The following is a 20248-nucleotide window of genomic DNA, read 5'->3' on the forward strand; positions in this document are numbered from 1 at the left end:
TAAAAGTAAAATTAATATGCAAATTTTGTTTTAATTATTCATGTACGGTGAGCCAAGATCAAAACCTGCATTAATTCAAAAACGTTGAAAAATTAAATTAAAAAAAAACAAGTTTTATTAGCTGAACGTAAAGAGCGACGTTAAAACTTAAAACGAACAGAAATTATTCCGTATATGAAAGGAGCTGTCCCCTCCTCAACGCCTCGCTCTTTACGCTAAAGTTTGACTTTCTCACAACTCTTATTTTTTTTAAATAATTTAAGCCCCTTTTTTTTAAGCCCCTTCAACCTCTTCAAAATAATGCCCTTCGTACGTTAAAAGCACTCCTTCCTTCCCCATCTTCCCTCCCCGATAAATCCCCTACTAAGATCCTTTATACATTTTTAAGAATATTGCCAGTTGATCTAGTCCTTCCTGTCCATTGTGTCCTTTTCAGACTAAAACAAATAAAAGAATTATTACCATTGGCTTTAAATTCTAGTAACTTCTCTTTAGTTTCTTTTGTCCACAATAATTATTGTTTAAGAAGAAGTTCAGCCAAATTATCTTGCCCTAGGATCCGAACTGAAAGATCCAGATTTTCTCCTAAAAATTCAATAATAAGGTTCTGGAATATTTATGAAAGTAATATAGATTCGCGATTTTCTATTCGGGTTTCTAAAGCTAAATTCAAGCTATATCTAATAATTAATTATAGATAACTATTTATTTATTTGAAGTCATTATGTTGGCCGGTGCTATTGTTGATACAAATTTAATTATGTGGTAATATATTGATTTGAGGTGTGGCCTGTGGGTTCAGTGTGGTGTCTCAGTTTTCTTCCGAGTATATCTAGTGTATTATAATTTCTTTTCATCATTCGTTATTATTATTATTATTTTTTATTATTTTTTTTAGGGTGCCTGTTTTCGAGTATAACTCACTGTGTAGGCACCCTCTGTAAATATTTTCTTTTCCACTGATTTATATTGTACGAGTGTTATTTTGTCTTGTAGTGATTTAATGAAAAATTAAATGAACTTAAACTTGAACTTAAACTTGATGAAACTTATATATTTCAAATCAGCATAAAAATTCGATTCTTTTGATGTATCTATTGGTATCAAAATTCCGTTTTCTAGAGTTTCGGTTACTATTGAGCCGGGTCGCTCCTTACTTACAGTTCGTTACCACAAACTGTTTGAAACTGACATATAGAAGCTTTCCCGAAAAAAAACGCTTTTAATACTTTTATCTAGAGTTTCGGTTACTATTGAGCCGGGTCGCTCCTTACATACAGTTTGTTACCACGAACTGTTTGAAATTGACATATAGAAGCTTTCCCGAAAAAAGCGTTTTTAATACTTTGCCATCCCTTAGCATTAGGTTTAGGGGGTGGTAGCCATATCTTGTTATTGGTAAGTTATATTCGTTTTAAGTTTCACAGAATTATTTATTTTAATTTATATTCGTTTAGGATTTATTTACTCATCTATACCAATATCTGCTATTTTTATATTTGATGCGATTATTTATTCTAATTTCTGTTTGTTTTTGGTTTCATTGTTTATTGATAGAAATTTATGTTTGTTTTAATTTTGTTTTAATTGTTTGTTTAAACCTCTTACTTTTGATTGAGAAACTTTTTTTCAAAAACATTTTTTAATATTAATTCTTATTAACAATGAGTGTGATATGTTCGGAAAACAAATTAACTTGCTATAAAACAAAGGTAAACTTTTAAGGCCTTACCCGTGAATGATTACCATCAACAAAAAATTCTGCTTCTGTCCTTCCCACTCCAGTAGATAGCGGAGGTGCGTTAAATTCATCGTATACTCCACCTTCACCCTGTGACTGAGCATCCAAGATATCACTTCTTCCTGTCTCTGCAAATACTCTAAGACCTTCAGAAGCTGGTTGACCAAGCCGAAAAAGAACGAATGACTTGTCATGCGATCTTCCTAAAATATGAAAGGTAGTATACATGAATATGCCTATTAGAGAAATTTAAAGTAGTTATCCGTCCGAATTCATTCACACACCCTGTTATTTTCTGTGATGCGTTTTAGCTAATATCTATTTTTGAAGTGCTAAAATCTTGAGAATTTGACAATTTTTTTTTTATAATTTCTTATGTGTTTCCCGCAGAATTCGCCTTTTGTGCCACCAAATTTGTGCCCTTCCAAAATAAGTTCCTTTATATATTCCTCGTACTTCGTACAACTTAAAGGGGAGGGTGGGAGAATTTGTTATCTTGTCTGCAGGCATAAATTCTATCACGTAAACCTAGATTTTTGTTAAGCTTATAATACTTTTTCTTTCTAATAAAGACATGATGTTTTTTTAAAGAAGAAAAATTTAACTTCAGAAAAATTCGAGTTACCCACAAAATTTCTTTTCAAGGTTTGTGCCACTGTTTGTGATCCAGAGTAATTCCCTCCTAGTCGAGTGGTTGGTGCGCTAAATTTGAAATTCTTTGTTCGATTATCGGTGGGCATCTACCCCCCCCCCAAATTTTTGCTTCGAAATTCAGGTATATATGTAAAGGGGAAGGGGTCCAATCGCTATCCCAGTTTCCAACCAGCTTCAAAGGGCGGAACCAAAGAGCAACCACCTTACTCATAGGCGAAGATTCTTCCACAAGAAAAAATATTTGAACTATATTTTCAAGCAACTTGAGAAAAAAAATAGGCCGGGTTTCTGCCATTGCTGATTTTTAACTTTTGTGACTTTCTCATATTGTAATAAAAATTTTTGTAATGCTCTAATCTTCACACATCTCCGCTTTAAATTGAGGCCCTCGATGTGAAGCACCTTACCAACAACTTACTTCCATAACAGCAAAAGCAAAAGAAAATTAATTCAAAGTGAAAATACAATTTTAAAAGACCTATTTGCCTCTAATATTTTACAAGGAAGAGCTACATAAAAACGATTACACTCATAGATCAATTTCATTCGACAAAATTAGTTTACATCTTCAAAGATAAGATAAGTTTATTAACAAAACAACACAAATATCAGCTTTCAACAATCACTGGGGAAACCCATTAGATTGTTTAATATAGTTGTTTACAATGTAAAATATATTCACAACTTCACTTGCAAACCAAAAATGACAATACTGAAATAAAAAAAGTAAAACTAAAAAAAATAATAGATACATGAATAAATCACTATCATAGGCAGCGCGCTAGCGCTGCCTAAGTAAAGAACGATGTGGGCACAATGTTTTTTTTTCTCCATACCGGGGCACTTCGTATCGAAGGAGTTGTCGTAGAAACTTCGAAAAGGGCTCATTCGATTGGAAATTGGAGTGGCTAGTGCCCTTTTTCATAGTCGAAAGTGATTGGAGAGCAACTAGCCCATCATTCCCCCAAACACATCCAATCAAAATTTTGAGATACCCATTTTGTTCAGCGTAGTTGATTTCCAGATAGGAAATATGTTTTTGAGGAGGACACTCCCCAACAAACCTTAGGGCAAGGGTCTTAAATTATGCCCCGAGGACATAAAAGAACGATGTTGACACTCTGTACTATTTATTATTTTTTTCATTTAGAGCAGGGCACTTCGAATCGAAGGGGTTGTCGTAGAAACTTCAAAAGGGGCTCATTCGTTGGAAATTGAGAGTTCTAGTGCCCTTTTTAGTAATCGAAAGTGATTGGAGGGCAACTAGCCCCCCCCCCACGCCCATCATTCCCCCAGACACATCCAATCAAAATTTTGAGATAGCCATTTTGTTCAGCGTAGTTGATTCCCAGGAAGAAAATATGTTTTTAAGGAGGACACTCCCGCTCTACTCTTGGGTCAAGTGTTTTAGGTTATCTTTTGGTGGTACAGAAGGTTTTATAGAAGATTGTGTTGTGTAAGTTTCAAAAATGGCAGTTTCGATGGTAAATCAAAAGTGCTAGTTCCCTTTTTAATAGTCGAAAGTGACCGGAGGGCAACTAGCCCCCCCCCCACCCATCATTCCCCCAAAAAAATCCAATAAAAATTTTGAGATAGCCATTTTGTTCACTGTAATTGATTTAAAGATATAAAATATATTTTTGAGGAGGACACTCCCCCACAACCCTCAGGGCAAGGATATAAGTTATGCCCTGGGGGCATATAAGGTTTTTATTGAAGTCTTTGTTGTAGAAACTTGGAAAAGGGCTCATTCGATTTGAATTTCAAAGGGATAGTACCAGTTTTAATAGTCGAAAGTTATTTGAGGGCAACTAACCCCCCTCTCACGCCCACCTTTTCCCCAAACACATCCAATCAAAATTTTTAGATAGCAATTTTATTCAACGTAGTTGAAAGTTGAAATGATAGGGCTAGTGCCTTTTTTAATAGTTGAAAGGGATTGGAGAGCGACTAAGACCCCTCGCACACCCACCATTTTCCCAAACACATCCAATCAAAATTTTGAGATATTCATTTTGTTCAACGTAGTTGAAAGTTTTTAAAATAAGGTCTTTTAGGATGATAACCCCCTCAGAGCCCTCAGTGCAAGGGTTGTAATTTATGGCCTGGGGGCATATAAAGTTTATATAGAAAGTTGTTATAGAAGTTTCAAAAAGGGCTCCAAACTAAATATTGCCATAACATTTAATCAAAATGCACTGTGTTAATGCTAATTCCCAATAAGGCATCTCAGCAGTGTCCCAAGAACGACTGAGGGTATTATGTTCAAACTTTCGGGGTTGCTTCCGCTCTTAAAAATTTAGCCAAATCAAAATAGCGTAAGTATATCCAAGCTATCAAAGAAAGTAAACAGATTTTTTTGTGAATGGTATCAAGTTTTCTATTTCAGATCAACAAGAGGAGGTATGAAACTAAATTAAACACTACTGCTTGTGTCCAGATTTTTAAGAGGGTGTATGTTGTTAAAAATTGCTGAAAATTTTTCTCCAGCATGCAAATATCATGCCAAACTATAAATTCTTAAAAAAACGAATAGATTTAAAGTACTATTTTCTTTTTCTCTGAAAAGACTATGTCAATATAAAACGAACAGAAATTAATTAAAAAAAAACTTTTTCTACAAAATAAGTTTTTCAAAGATAAGTAAAGAACTCCATTAAACAAAAATGAGCAAAAATAAAATCAAATAATCTACCAAGCGTGAAACTACCACAAATCAGCATCGATAAATAAATGAAACCCAAAACGAACAGAAATAACAATAAATAACCGAGTCAAACTCAAAACGAGCAGAAATTAACATAAGTTGGGCTCAAAACCCCTAGGCCTTCCCTAGGCCAGATCATAATTTGCACTTTAGTGAACAAAATATAAATGTTCTTTTATAACTTTAATAAATCAAATAATACTAACATTTTGATTACTAAATATCATTATATGTATATTAAACTGACAATGCACATTTGACAATGCACAATTCATACGGTAATAAAAGTAGGCAAGAATGACTCTGATATGTGGGTGCTTCCAATTTTGAAGATAATGTGCTAAGTTTCCCAGTATAACTGTCCAAGGGTCTAGTTCAGATACCCGTTCTGTAAACATAGGGTATTTTCAGAAAACCGTTTGACTGACGGTATATCAAACAATAAGATACATATAAAACAGAGTACTATCCCATTTGATAGGACTGGTATAAAAGCCAGGTTAAGATTGTTAGTTCCTGTTTTTTGGGTGAAGATAATAGGTTTCCAAAGATCATGCTTTTCTAGGGCAAACGAAAAACAACAAATCCTCAAATAAGGCCGGAAGAGGCCCGAGGGAAGGATTTAAGGGCAATCGGAACTTTATGGGGATGCCTAAAAGTGAAGCTTTGATAAAAAGGGGTGCGAAAGAGGACCGTGTGAAGCTGTGTTGGGCAAAACTGGATTGGTACTGCAATGTTAGTTATTATTGTAGTATTACTAGTCACTTGCAAGATATAAAGCGATTCATTCGTTAGAACTATTCGATAACCCTCCAAAAACATTTTTTTCTGAAAACACATTAGAATGTATCACAAATTAGATATTTATTGCAAACTGTACTTTATTTTAACAATAAAGATATCTTAAAACCGTTCAGCCTCTAAATTTTTCTGGCTACGTTCATATAGTCACCATATGTTCAAGCTGAAAAAAACCAAAGTCTTCAGAATTATTTTTCTCATTGGTAAAGAGACATTTGGATATTTCAAAACAAGTGAAAGCTTTCCTTATAAAAACTTGAAAATATGGCCTGTTTATGAATGAAACTATCCCAAAAATTTGACAGGAACACCCAAGCGACAAGTTTAAATCCTGGATTATTATTTAATCGAAATGGTGACCATCACGTAATTTAGTGCATTTAATTTTATTCGAAACTCATTCAAACCAATTGCACCCTAATGTTTCAGCATAAATAAGTCACATATCAAGATCCATTCTTTTCAATATATAACTTCATTTATTGAGGGAATATTTAGATATTTCCTTAGATGCAATTTAAAACTTTTTTTGTGACGAAAAAGATTTTTTCGCACAATCGGTTTTACAACAGAAATCGTGTTTAAAGAAAACCATAGATAGAGGGTTGTCGCATTATTTTTGTTCTAGAAAATACTAACGAAAAGTCTTTAATTACATTAAACGAAAAAAAGGTTAAAATTTGCGAATCAAGTCAAAGAGAAACATTAAAAATTTTAAACGAATAGAAATATGAAATTGTTTCATATATGGGGGAGCTGCCGCCCCCTTACGCAAAAAATTCTTTACTGAAAGCTTTTATGAATGCAGCAAATCTAATTAAAGTGTAATTGCAAATATTTTACTTACTTATGCCTTTCAAAGCATCCATCAACAAGTGAAAAATTCAAACTTTAGCGCAAGGCCCTATCCAGCATTTTGTTCGGGTAGGGGGGGGGGGTTGAAAAATCTTTTAAAAACGCATCAAAATGTATCTCTATGCATTTTTATAACGTTTTTACGAGTTGGAAAAACATTTCGGGGGGGGGGGGGGTCAAACCCCTTAACCGTTGCCCTTAATACGGCCTTGCTTTAACTTAAAGAGCGGGCACCCTCCGTCCAATGATGAGGGTTATTTTCCCCACAAACTCCACACTTTATGCTAAAGCTTAAATTTTGCAGAGCAATGCTTCGAGAAAAAGAATTCATTTAATGTGTTTGTTTTTTGGAACAAGTATAAATTTCCAAAACAAATCATCGTCTCCACAAAAAAGGAAAGCTTTCATCCCTTGAGCACCCATTCTGCACTTTCATACAAAATTAGAGGTTAAGCAAGATTTGAGGTTGCATTATTGACCATCTGAATGTTCATTAAATTCACCTTAAGCACCTCTCATAGTAAAATTTTGAAAAAATGGGCCCAAAACGCTTTTTTGAGGCTTATGGACTTCTTTCTCCATAAGAGAATCCGTTTTCCGGCAAACAAATAGATGGTGTTCAACTATGTGATACTCTATCACCGTTAGTTTTATTGGGTAAAGGGTCTAAGATAATGATTTATTTCTTATGGACTCCAAGTCTATATACGTTTAGGAACAAATGATATACCGCCCGCAGATATATTTTCTAAGTGGGAGGCTATGTAAATACCGTTTCACTAATTCTTGGAATTTCCGCTCAATAGCTTTTTGGCCCTGTTGCAGAACTTTCCTTCGGTTTGATCTTTTTAATTATTAAATTAAAAAAAAGTTTTTTCAACTCAAAATAAGGAGCAACATTAAAACTTAAGACGAAAAGAAATTATCAAACAGTTCATGGTAACAAACTGTAACGTAAGGAGCGACCCGCCTCATTGGTAACTGAAACTCTAGAAAACGGGATTTTGATACCAACAGATACATCAAAAGAATCAGGTTTTAATGCTGATTTCAAATATAGAAGTTTCATCAAGTTTAGTCCTACCCATTAAAAGTTACGCGCCTGAGAAAAGTTGGCTGATTTTAGAAAAAAGGGGGAAAGACCCCCTAAAAGTTATAGAACCTTAATGAAAATCACATCATCATATTCAGCGTATCAGAGAACCCTACTGAAGAGGTTTCAAGCTCTTATATACAAAAATGGGGAATTTTGCATTTTTTGCCAGAAGAAAGATCACGGATGCGTGTTTATTTATTTATTTGTTTTTTCCCAGGGGCGATCGTATCGACCCAGTGGTCCTAGAATGTCGTGGGTGGGCTCATTGGTACGGAAATTGGAAGTTCTAGTGCCTTTTTTATGTGACAAAAAAATGGAGGGTAACTAGGCCCCCTCCAACGCACATTTTTTCCCAAAGTCACCCGATCAAAATTTTGAGATAGCCATTTTGTTCAGCATGGTTGAAAATATGATAACTGTCTTTTAGAATGACTTAATCCCCCGAAGTCCCCAAGAGGAGGGCTGAAAGTTATGAACTTTACCCAATGTTAACATAAGGTATTGGTTATTGGGAAGTATAAAGACGTTTTCAGGGGGGATTTTTTCTGGTAGTGGGGGGAGGGGGTGATTCAGAGGTTATGTGGGAGGATCTCTCCATGAAGGAAGTTTCATGGGGGAAGGGACATTGCTATGAAGGGGGCGCCGGATTTCCCAGCATTCTTTAAAAAAAGACCAGAAATTAAATAAAAAAAACCAAGTTTTTCAACTGATATTAAGGAGCAACATCAAAAATTAAAACGAACAGAAAATATTACGTATACGATTGGGTTCGCCCCCTAGTCAATACCTCGCTCTTTAAGCCAAATATTGTTTAGTACTTTCATAAGAGCTAATTATTCTAATTAACGGCCTTTGTGATTAAGGGTCATTTTTAAAGAATTGGAACTTTAGCGTAAAGAGCGAGGTATTGACTAGGGGGCGAACCCCCTAATATACGTATTAAAATATATGAATATAGAAGTTCGTTACATAAGTTAATTCGCAAGTTACGTATATTTATTACTAATAAAAACGTTCGTAAATAAAATTAAACAAGTTTCGAGAAAGCCATTTAATCAAATAAAAGTAAAATTAATATGCACATTTTGTTGTAATTATTCATGTACGGTGAGCCAAAATCAAAACCTGTATTAATTCAAAAATGTTCAAAAATTAAATAAAAAAAACAAGTTTTTTTAACCGAAAGTAAGGAACGACGTTAAAACTTAAAACGAACAGAAATCATTCCGTATATGAAAGGGGCTGTCCCCTCCTCAACGCCTCACTCTTTACGCTAAAGTTTGAATTTCTCTCAACTCTTTATTTTTAAAAACAATAAAAAAATTTAGCGTAAAGAGCGAGGCGTTGAGGAGGAGACAGCCCCTTTCATATACGGAATAATTTTTGTTCGTTTTAAGTTTTAACGTCGTTCCTTACTTTCAGTTGAAAAAAACTTTTTTTTATTTAATTACGGACAGGAAGTGGGCAACGCCTTCCTTAACAGCTCGCTCTTCACACTTTTAAAAAAGCTTCTTTTTGTTCTAATTAAACAACCCTTGTGTTTCAGGAAAGTCTTATTAAAGAATTTGGACAACGTTCAAACTTCAGCGTAAGGAGCAAGGTGTTGAGGAGGGGGATAACCCTCTTCATATATGTAATAATTTCTGTTCGTTTTAAGTTTTAACGTTGCTTCTTACTTTGAGTTCAAAAAACTTGTTTTTTTTAATTTAATTTCTGATCGTTTTTTAAACAATGTTGGGAAATCCGTCTCCACCTCCACGAAAAAATCCCCCCTCCATGAAAAGAACCTCTTGACAATCCAAGCCCGGGAAAAATTCACCCCCGATAATTTTACCGTACCTTTAACATCTCCACGCATAAAATTCAGTCAACAAAAAGGAAGTGGAACAAAACAAAGAATTTCGTATATTAATTATGACAAATTCCCCCAGTGCAAAATTGCCCTTGAACAGTTCACCCCTCGGAAACTTCTCTCCCCATGGAAAATTTTCCACCTGGAAAATCTTCCATCAGGATATTCACACCCCCCCCCCCCACGTGAAAATTGTATGCACACTTCCCAATAACAAACACTATACGTAGACTACACAATAGACAAATTCTATAACTTAGACCTTTCCCCAGGGACTATGGGGAGCCGTGTTATCTCCAAAGGCACAGTTATTGCACCTTTCAACTATTTTGAACAAAATGGTTATCCCAAAATTTTGATCGGATGATTTTGGGGAAAAGGGGACGTGGGAGGGGGGCTAGTTACCCTCCAATCCTTCTGGTCACTTAAAAAGTGCACTAGAATTTTTAATTTCCCTTCGAATGAGCCCTCTCCCCGATGTTCTAGGACCATAGGTTCGGGACGACCCCCCGTTCCGGGAAAAAAAAAACAAATATGATGATGTGACTTTCATTAAGATTCTTTGACTTTTAGGTGGTGTTTTCCCTCTTTTTCGAAAATCAGGCAAATTTTTCCGGGCTCGTAGCCTTTGCTGGATAACACTAAACTTAATGATTCTAGTATATTTGGAATCAGCATAATGAGCCGATTCTTTTGATGCGTCTATTGATATCAAAATTTTGTTTTTTGGAATTACAGTTACTATTGAGCCGCGTCGCTCCTTACTTACAGTTCGTTACCATGAACTGTTTGAAATGGGGACTAGATCATGTTCATTCAAACGAACTCTCTTTCAATAATTCTATACAACTGGCTCAATACAATCACCCTCGGGAAAAAAAGCATTCTTGCATGACCATCCTTCTCTGGTAAAATTAGAAATTATATATTGCGTAGATGCTGGTGACTGCTCATGCATAATGAATCTCCTTCTACAATTTCCATCAAGATCGTACCGATTTTAGGGGGAATTTTGCCCCAATTTCAAAAATTATGTAATTTTTTATCTTTACATAGTTTTTAATTAACAACTTTAAAATTAACAAATATTACATATTATAAAACCTATAAAACTAATAGATTTTGCTGCTACATATATTGTAATCAAAACTTCTGTTTCTTAGAGTTTTTGTTCCTTGGTTATGTCCAAGGGTCGCTTAAATCTAAAAAAGGCCATCACTACCTGCCTCAGAACCTGTTTTTACATTCAAGTCTATTTTTCGTATGACAATTGCATTGAGAATGACAATCATCCCAGAAAAGTACACCCCTCCAAATATTTAGTAGGATGGGGGGGGGTCAAAAATTCAAATTTGTGTTAAAGGATCTTCATTTCCGTGGTTTCCAGTGTGAATTCTTCAAAAGCATTTTTACAGGGATGCCCTCATGGCGCCAAGTGACAATGCCCCTGGGAAGCAAGAAGTCCAATAAAATCTCAGTAAGCACAGAATTCATAGAAGCAAATAACCCCCCCTCCTCTGGTAGATTTTCTGCTTGCGATCAGGAAGCCGCTACACCTTTCACCCTTTTGGGCCGTTAAGCATTTGAATAAAATCTCCTATGTCACACAGACCAAAAAATCCTGGGAATGGGGAAAGTAGGTAATAATTTCCACACCCCCCTAGTCCAAACCTGCTTCAATATTTATCTGCAGTCTCACTAAGAGTTAGGAAATTTGGGCATAAAAAAGGCTTCAAATACCCCCCCCCCTTATCTACACAAAGATTCACTGGTCCTCTTCCAAAATAATGGATGTGCAATTATCCAACACTGTACATATTAATATCAAGCCTCAAACGAAATTAACTTAAACGAGGCTTTAAAGTAGACGTCTATCTTGGCAGGTTTTTTTTGTAAGAACTATATACATGTTTGGAGATGAACACGCCACCAAGTGGCGCTACTGCTTTTAAAGCTGGGAAATCCAGTGCACAGTTTTTCGACAATTTTAAAACAATAGGCATTCTTAGAATTTTCCGCCGATAGCTTTTTGGTTCTCTTTGGGAAAAAATTCTCGTTTCGTTCAACGAAATGGCACAAAACATCAATTATCTGTTCTGCAACCCCTTTTGTCACTTAAAAAGCGCACTAGAAAGTTGATCTCCATTTGAATTAGCCCTCTCCCGACATACTAGGGTCATTGGTTTTTTACGACTATCCTGAGAAAAACACACACGCAAAAAAATAATGAACACGCATCCGTGGTCATTCTTCATGGAAAAATAATTACAATTTTGCATTTCTGTAAATTAGGGGCTTATAACTTCTATGATTATCGGATATTCTGAATTTTATGGTGCAGCATTCACCAAGATCATTTCCATTTGTGGGGGTGTTTCCCCCTTTTCTGAACTTAGCTGAAATTTTATCAGGCTCGGAAGTTCTGGTGGGTTACTTTAGACTTAAAGATCTTCACATATTTAGAATCACTAGCTATATAGTTCTGGGTATTGCGCTTGGAATTCTCAATTATTTTTTCCAATAACGATTAGGTTTGTTAGAGAAATTCTTTAACAATCTTAGCAAACATTTTTGTTTTGACGACGGAAACATAACTATTGGGGAAATTGTGAGCTATTTTTTTTTCTTTGACAGCGGAAAAATGTTTTATATTTCTTGAAACATTCAAGGTGATATATTTCCTTGTGTTTTATAGAAAGCTCGTAAAAGTACACTGCTGTTCAACATGGTGATAAATTCATTTTTCGAAGTTCTCTGGGAAGATTTTCAAGCAGTTACAGGTTTTTTCTGGTACGGCACGATGTTTCGCATAAAAAAAACATATATATACCAGTCCAAAAAACGAGGAACAATGCACCAGGCTCTAGATTTTTTTGGCAAAGGTGTAACGCGTCATTTAATTGTACGAGGTGGAATTAAATAAATAGAAGAAAAGTCTTGACCGTACAGTATGATTCATCTTAGAACTAGGCCAATGTCAAATTTGACTCAATGCGTGATTCTTGATTATTATTCGTGTCTGTAAATCTCGTTTTTAATTAAACCTTAGCCTTCAAACAAACATAGCTTTTGTTTCTGTTGCCTTTTCGCACTACTAGCATAGCTGGGTAACACCACTAAAAACTTGTTGACTAGCCTGAAGTTTATATACCGATTATAAACCGACCATACGCTTACTTGACTAACGTTAACTGCTTTGAATTACATAACAGACGTTTCTGTTTTGTTGCTCTTTTTAGTTTTTCTGTGTTTTGCATATTATTGTCTATCAAGGGAGGGCGGGGGTTTGTACCGAAATGTATTGTAACCAAAAATATCCAAATGTACCACATTTTCTTAGGACCTCTAAATTTTACCAAAAACGACCCAGTTGTACCGCGTTGGCAAATTCCCCACAGAAAGTTCCCTCGGATAATTCCCGCCTTCAGTGGAAAATTCCTTCACACGCAAAATTGAGCAGCCACAGAGAAAGTGCAAAATAGGTTTATCGAAATGTCGATTAGATATCCTATAGGGTAACAAAGGGATCAGATATCAAGCAAGGCTGAGGAAGAGGAAGGGGGAACCCCCATCCTATACATAATAAATTCTGCTCGTTTAGGATTTTATTGTTACTTTTTACTTTCATAGTAACGCTGAAGACCAGAAACGTTCTTAGAAAAAAAGCGGGATTATATATCAATTTCTACCTCAACCCCTTCATTAGGACTAATTCTATAATTCTTTTAATGCTCAATAGTAGTAGAAAGAAAATTATACGAAAAAAATTATCAAACCTGGAAAAATATTTTGTACCGCTTTGTTCAGAAAAGAGATATAAAAAATCTAAGTCTTCATCGCGTTACGAAATTACCTTTTTTCTAGTTTTTCTCTGCTATTTTTTTTTATTTTGCCAGAATCCGAGAATATGGAACCGTGAAAAGAAGAGCAGCCTGTTGACGGTTTCCTTTTCAAGAAATGATTTTATTTGAGTGAATATAACATAAACGTTACCTTTTATCATTTTATTATTCTTATTTTTGATTTTTAAAGATTAAAAAAAACAAAAAAAAACGCGCAAGTGACCTATGTTCACAGGAAATTTTTCGAGGATGAGCACAAGTTTTTTTTATTCATTTTCACTAATCTCAACAAATAACAGACCTGTCTCTGTTACTAACAGACAGAAAGACATGTCTACTGTCTTCAATGACGTCAAAGACGGAAACCTCCCACCCAAAAATCTCAGTCAGAATCTCCAGCTCAAGCAACTGGGTAGCTTTTTCAAGCAGCGACGCCAAGATCTGCAGCCTCAGAGAATGGCAAAGCTTTGGTTTCAGTATCTTGACATGGTTGGGATATTGCTCAAATTCACACATGCCGAGAGACTGGGTCTATGGGATCTGCACTTACAAGCTGCAGTAGAGATGCTTCCGTTTCTAGCAGCATCCGGACATAAACTCTATGTCAAGTCTGTCTGGAAATAACAGCAAGAGATGGCTAAGTTCCAAGCTAGTCACCCAAAAATCTACGAAGCATTTGAACACGGAGGTTACACCATTAGAAGATCAGAGCGACACTGGGCCAGGCTTTCGGAAGGTCTTGTCATCGAACAAGAGTATATTCGAAGCCTAAAGACATCGGGCGGTCTTATGGCTGGAGGTAGGATGACAGAACAACAGAGAGCCATTTGGCTCTCTTTTGGCAACCATTTGGAACCCATCTGTTTGCAAGTTTTCCACTCAGAAGGAGACGCCGACGTTCTGATTGCAGAAAAAGCAGTAGAAGCTGCTCGTGTTTGAGACACCACCGTGGTTGCTGATGATACTGTCACTTTGCTTCTTAATACTACTTGATAACGAAGTGTTTGCGCCAATAAAAACAGATCTCCCTACCGCTCCGTCTCAGCTGCTGAAAATTATCAAATGATCTTGTTGTATTGACGGTTGTGATAGTGAAAAGTGTACCTGTAAGAAAAACGGACTTGAGTTTACTTTAGCCTGCCGTACCTGTAAGGGGAGTTCGGGCAATAATTCTAAGTTTCAAGATGAACTTAGTGAAGAAGAATAAAAGTTCACTGTGATGATGACAAATTTAGTTCCTACACTTAGATGAAGGGCAATTTTTATACATTTGGTAAATAAGAAAAGCTTTTTCTCGTACCTTTTTTTCGTACCTTGTTCTGAAAGGTCTTGGACACTGATGTGGTTTCTCACTCCTGTTTATTCGTTTTTTACTTTTAAACCTATTTATGTAAATTACCAAATAAACCCTGACAAACAATAGTAGCAGTTTTCTCAAAATACACAGATTATTTTCTTTAAAAAAAAAATGTTTTTTTGCTAATAAATAGTTTTCTTTTGGTTAGGTGACGAAATGAGCACCAGAAATGAATTCAGAGACAAAAGTTGACCATAAAAGATGTATGAAACACTTAGATTGCATTTTTTTAATTTTTCTCAGTTTTTTTTAGCAAATAAATAGAAAAAAACGTAAAAAAAAAGTTTCGCATCGAACTAGAGGTTTAGATTTTTGACATGTTATTAAGCGTCATTTTCTTGTTCAAAGGGTGAAGAAACCATTTCTGTATCAATTTTTTCCTGGTCAAAACTTATTTTCTCCTACTACAATGAGAATAAGAATGTTTCTGCATTAAAATGCGCGCTTTCGGAATCTTCCCCTCTCCCTAACTACGAAACAAACAGAAAACTCTAGTGTAGATGATTCAAAATCTCATCTACAAAATTTGGAATTTTGTATTTTTTGACAAAGAAAGATCACAGATACTTGCTGGGCTTTTTTTTCCAAGGATGATCTTATCGAACCAAAGGTCCTAGAGTATCGGGAGAGGGCTCATCCGAACAAAATATAAAATTTTAAGTGCGCTTTTAAATGGACAAACAGACTGGAGGGCAGCTATCTCCTCCCATGTCCTATTTCACTCCAAAGACATCCGAATGAAATTTTGAGATAGCCATTTGGTTCATCATAATTGAGAGGTCCAACTAAATATGCCGGGGAGGGGGGGCTGGTTGTCATCCGGTAGTCCTATTTATGCCTTCCCGTGATGCAGACATAATCTGACCTTTGTGGGGGAGGCTACGACCTGGAACCTTCCATGTAACTGTGTTCACGCTTATTCTCATACCTTACGGCCCACAGTGAGTATCATTTCCTTAAGAGAATTCTATGTTTTGTTCAATACTTAGAAGTCACTGAGCTGCTGTCTACCAGCCGTAAGTTGTTCGGCCGAAAAAAAAAATACATAAATAAAAATTTATTGGTAAACTTGAATTAAGTGAATGGACACTGATCAATTAAAGGGCCTTTGAGCATAAAATTAATACACATAGATTGAAAGTAGCGTATAAACTTAGCTCCTTAATGAATACCACTCCTACCTAGGATTATTCAGAATTGAACCATTGCATTTGTCAGTTGTTCAAGATTTGATTGATTGCCGTGTCAGTTCTCTTTGCATAATAGGTAATAATTTTATCATTACTGATTTAAAATATGACACGAACAACTAAAATTTAACAAATCCAAAGTGCCTCCCTTGGAAATTTTTCATATCCTTATTTCTATTCTACAATAGTCTTATATCAGATACTTAATCTTTCATGGCCTAGAAATACCTGATAAATTTCAACTGCTATTTTTCAGGTCTTGAAACTGACGATTATTGTTAGACACTGCTATTGCTAAGAAATTGTAACTCTCAGCCACAGTAAAGAGAATATACAGCAGCGACAAAGGCTTTACTCTCCATTAAAAATATGTGACACAGATCTAAAACCACACAAGATTCATACTCCGCCTTCGCGCACGCGCGATTCCAATGTACACATTACGATGAGCTTATGAAAATCCTGTGAAACCTATGGAGAGGCTGTGACGACACGGCTCAGAGTCTTTACGCGCGGTATTAAACGGTATTAAAGACAGAGTCTTTACGCGCGGTATGTGTCATGTTTGGAAAAAGAAGTCGATACTGTATATTTTCTCTACTGTGCTCTCAGCCAACTGACGAGTGACTATACGTTGGTAAATTTTTCTCCTGCATCCTACTCAATTTTTTCTCCAACCACTAATCAAGAAATCTAAATAGCTGTACAGCTGTCTAATAATCTCCTCCTAGCTTAATCTATTCTTGGACTTTAAAGGATTTTTTCTCTAAGTTTTGGCCTTTTGAAAGTTTAGTTACGAGTTAAAGTTCTTTGGAAAAATTTCGATTTTTTCCAAAGAACTTGCCACAAAACCTCTAATTTTGTAGTGCAACTTTTTGAAGTTAGAAAGATACTGTTCGGTTCTATTAGGATAGAATTTAAACATTATTCATGTGGGTACGAGTTGCTAATCAAACATTTCGTGGTAACATACTGTAAGTAAAGAGCGCCTCGTGCTAATAGTGACTACTAAAAAATATATAAGAGAACATATACATTGACCGATCGTTCATTTCCTTTATTTCTTAGCGTCTATTCAGTTTATTGTTTATAACTCGTTTATTTCATATTTACTTTCTTTAGTTATTACCATAAAAAAAAGTGCATACTTTTAGGAAAAATGGGATAATATCTCCAAAAAAGGTTGCTACCATTGTGGAAATTACTCAATTATATTTAATATATTAGTATTCCAAAAGAAGGTGTAAAGCAAATTTACAAATTTTACATTTCCCAAAAGAGTAAGAACAGTACAAAGAAATTTTGTACTGATTGACAGTTTCAACCCCGTGGTCATAGAATATTGAGGAGGATTGGTCAAAACGAAAATTGGAGGTTTTAGTACCCTTCTTAAGTGACAAAGTAGATTGTCCCGGGCCACAATTTCGCAAGGTGGCCCGTTCGCCCCTAAAGATATGCGCAGTCAATACAAAAGGAGTGGTTATTATAGTCAATTATTATTTGGCTATATTTTACTGAATTGGTCAATCCGAGGCTTTGTTAATTTTAGTTCAATAGATCTTTCCGTGGATAGGTTAGGGGAGGGGGTATCTGGAGCCCCAAAATACATTTTTAGGCCCAAAATTGCCAATTCGGTGGGATATTTTTCAGATAAAGATGAAGAGTGGGCGAGAATAATCCCTTGCATTCTCTAATTAGGAGGAGCAAATGTAAAAAAAAAGTGTAAATAGGGGTACGGCAGGGCAACAGTTTTCTTCTTATTTTGGATGTAATTTGTTTTATATTCGTATGGCTACTTGTACAGAAGGGGTAGAGAAATACCATCTCTTAAGAAAAAGATTTGTTCGAAGGGCTCCCTTGAAAACTAAGAGAATTTACGACCTGAAATTTTATTTCTTATATTTTGGATCTCCTCTTCCCCTCCCCCCCCACCTCAAGAGACTTATTTTAAGGGACGCTCATTTTAGGGATGATGGTCCTTTTCGAAGTATTATGATTCAAAAATGAACTTGAAAATGAAACAAAGGGGTAGGGGGAGGTATCCCTCCCTTAAAAAAGATCCCTTGATATAAAATTAAAAACGAACAAAAAAGATTAAATTTTAAACTGTGGGCTTCCAAATGAAAGTAAATAGAGACACTAAAATTGATGACACTCCAGAAAAGCATTCGGTCGAAAAGAGCCAACAAGAAGAATACTTGAACAGATATGACAGTCAAAACAACCGTGAAGCACTCTGGGGTATTTTTTTTCTCGCCCATAGAAATTTTCTCTCAAAGTATGAAATTGAACTTAGCCTAAAATTTAAACAGAAATGCCACAGGCACGACAAGACTGAGGTACATTCTAAAATTACATTTTAGAATTACAATTTTGAGAGCCTGGACGGTTCCTCTTCATAAGGGACTACTGTAATGAACAACAATATAAAATAGTCATATATATATATATATATATATATATATATATATATATATATATATATATATATATATATATATATATATATATATTATATTATATTATTATATTGGTCGAGTCCAATTCTCGTTGTATTCTTAGAACCAATAAATATAATCAATACGGAACCTGCTTCTTCCTCTCTGAGGCTTAGCAGGTCATCCGCCTTCTTATGTCTATTCTAGTCGGTCTTGATAGCTGCTGAGACTCTACCTATAGCTACCAATAATAACTTAACCTTATCACTGCTAGTGGCAATAAAAACTACTTCGTAATAATTGGTGACGATAGAGCTCACATCACAATATCACTTTATAACATTACTCTAGAACATCACACATCACGTTACGACAGGAACATGAATTATCTTGTGTATGAAGGAAGCTGTCACTAAACATGGTTCTCCATGCTAAATAAAGTACAACTTTTAATTTGTTATTAAGGTTATGTACATCTATAATATGTTAATAACCTTCCGTAGAAAACAAGGAATTGTGGGGGCATTCTCTCTCGTATGTAGGATAATTTATGTTTGCTTTTTAATAAAGTCGCTTTCTTTCATTTGGAAAAACTAGTTTGTTTAAGTTTAATCCTTGTGTAAACATGAGTCACAACGAATATATTTCCCATAAAAGTTCATTCATTCTCTTCCAGAATAATTGCAAGATAACCCAACAGGATTTTTTTTTTATTAATAATGCAAAACTTGGACTCTGGCCTCACTTTGAACAGCACGTCAGTTATCGCACTTCTGTCCTCTCTCGCCAAATAGCTATCCTCTACATAGCTAATAGCTTTCTTCACTATGAGACTCTGCTAATGATGTATAATGCTTTTATTCAACCATATATTAATTACTGTTGCAACGTTTGGGGTAATAATCTATAATCATTAAAAATCGCACAGAATAAAGCCGTTAAAGCTGCTTTCAGGCTTCCTCGAAAGTATCCTACCTCTGATCTATATACAACTACTGGATTCACTGTAAGTGAAAATCTGATTAAGATTGCTAACCTAAGACTTGCACAAACTGCCCGTCACAGAGTTTTACCCGATAAACTATCACACATTTACACTCCTTGCTCCTCTGTGAATCCTGGACGTCCTCTCCGCTCACATTCAAACCAAATTCTCTAGCCCCGTTGGAACACCAGCTTTGCTCGCCAATCCCCAATTTTCACTTCTATCATGCTTTGGAATTCCCTTCCTGAAACTTTAAAAATCTCGAGAGCTTCTCGTCCCTTAAATAAACATTTTCACAACATTTTGAAAATTTTCTCCAATATTAATTTTCAAATTTATTTTGATTTAGGGTCCCTATGGTTTATTCATTGTGTTTGTCTTCTTTTGTTTTTATAGTACCGTCTCTTTTTTATTTTCTTTTTTGAAATAAAAATTGAATTGGATTTGATTTAAATTTAATACAGTTTCTCGAGAGCTTCCCATCCCTGAAAATATAAATCGGTACAGCATATTGAAATGTCCCTCCCATATTAATTTTCAAATTTATTTTAATTATGTTTGTTCACTTTTGCTTTTTTTAAATTACTGTCTTTATTTTCACCTTTTTTTATATTTAATTGCTCTATCTTCTTGTTTGTTTGCTTTTTAATTTTTTTTCTCGTCTTTGTTTTGTTTTTCGGCTCATACAAGCTATGCTTTGGAGTCGAAGCTAAGTAACTATTTATGTCTT

The 20248-nt window shown here is 35.2% G+C and overlaps 1 protein-coding gene across 1 annotated transcript in view; it reads right to left on the bottom strand.

Moving 5' to 3' along the window:
• The window catches only part of LOC148951319 (uncharacterized), a 108725-nt gene that overhangs the window by 64764 nt on the left and 23713 nt on the right, over window positions 1-20248 (bottom strand). Inside the window, exon 2 of the mRNA XM_089090805.1 lies at window positions 1733-1944. Coding sequence (XP_088946931.1) covers window positions 1733-1944 — 212 coding nt within the window. The remainder of the gene's footprint in view (window positions 1-1732; window positions 1945-20248) is intronic.

This window comes from Artemia sp. Qi Xiang Cuo, chromosome 6 (assembly GCF_049724085.1).
Source record: "Artemia sp. Qi Xiang Cuo chromosome 6, ASM4972408v1, whole genome shotgun sequence".
Taxonomy (NCBI): Eukaryota; Metazoa; Arthropoda; class Branchiopoda; order Anostraca; family Artemiidae; genus Artemia; species Artemia sp. Qi Xiang Cuo.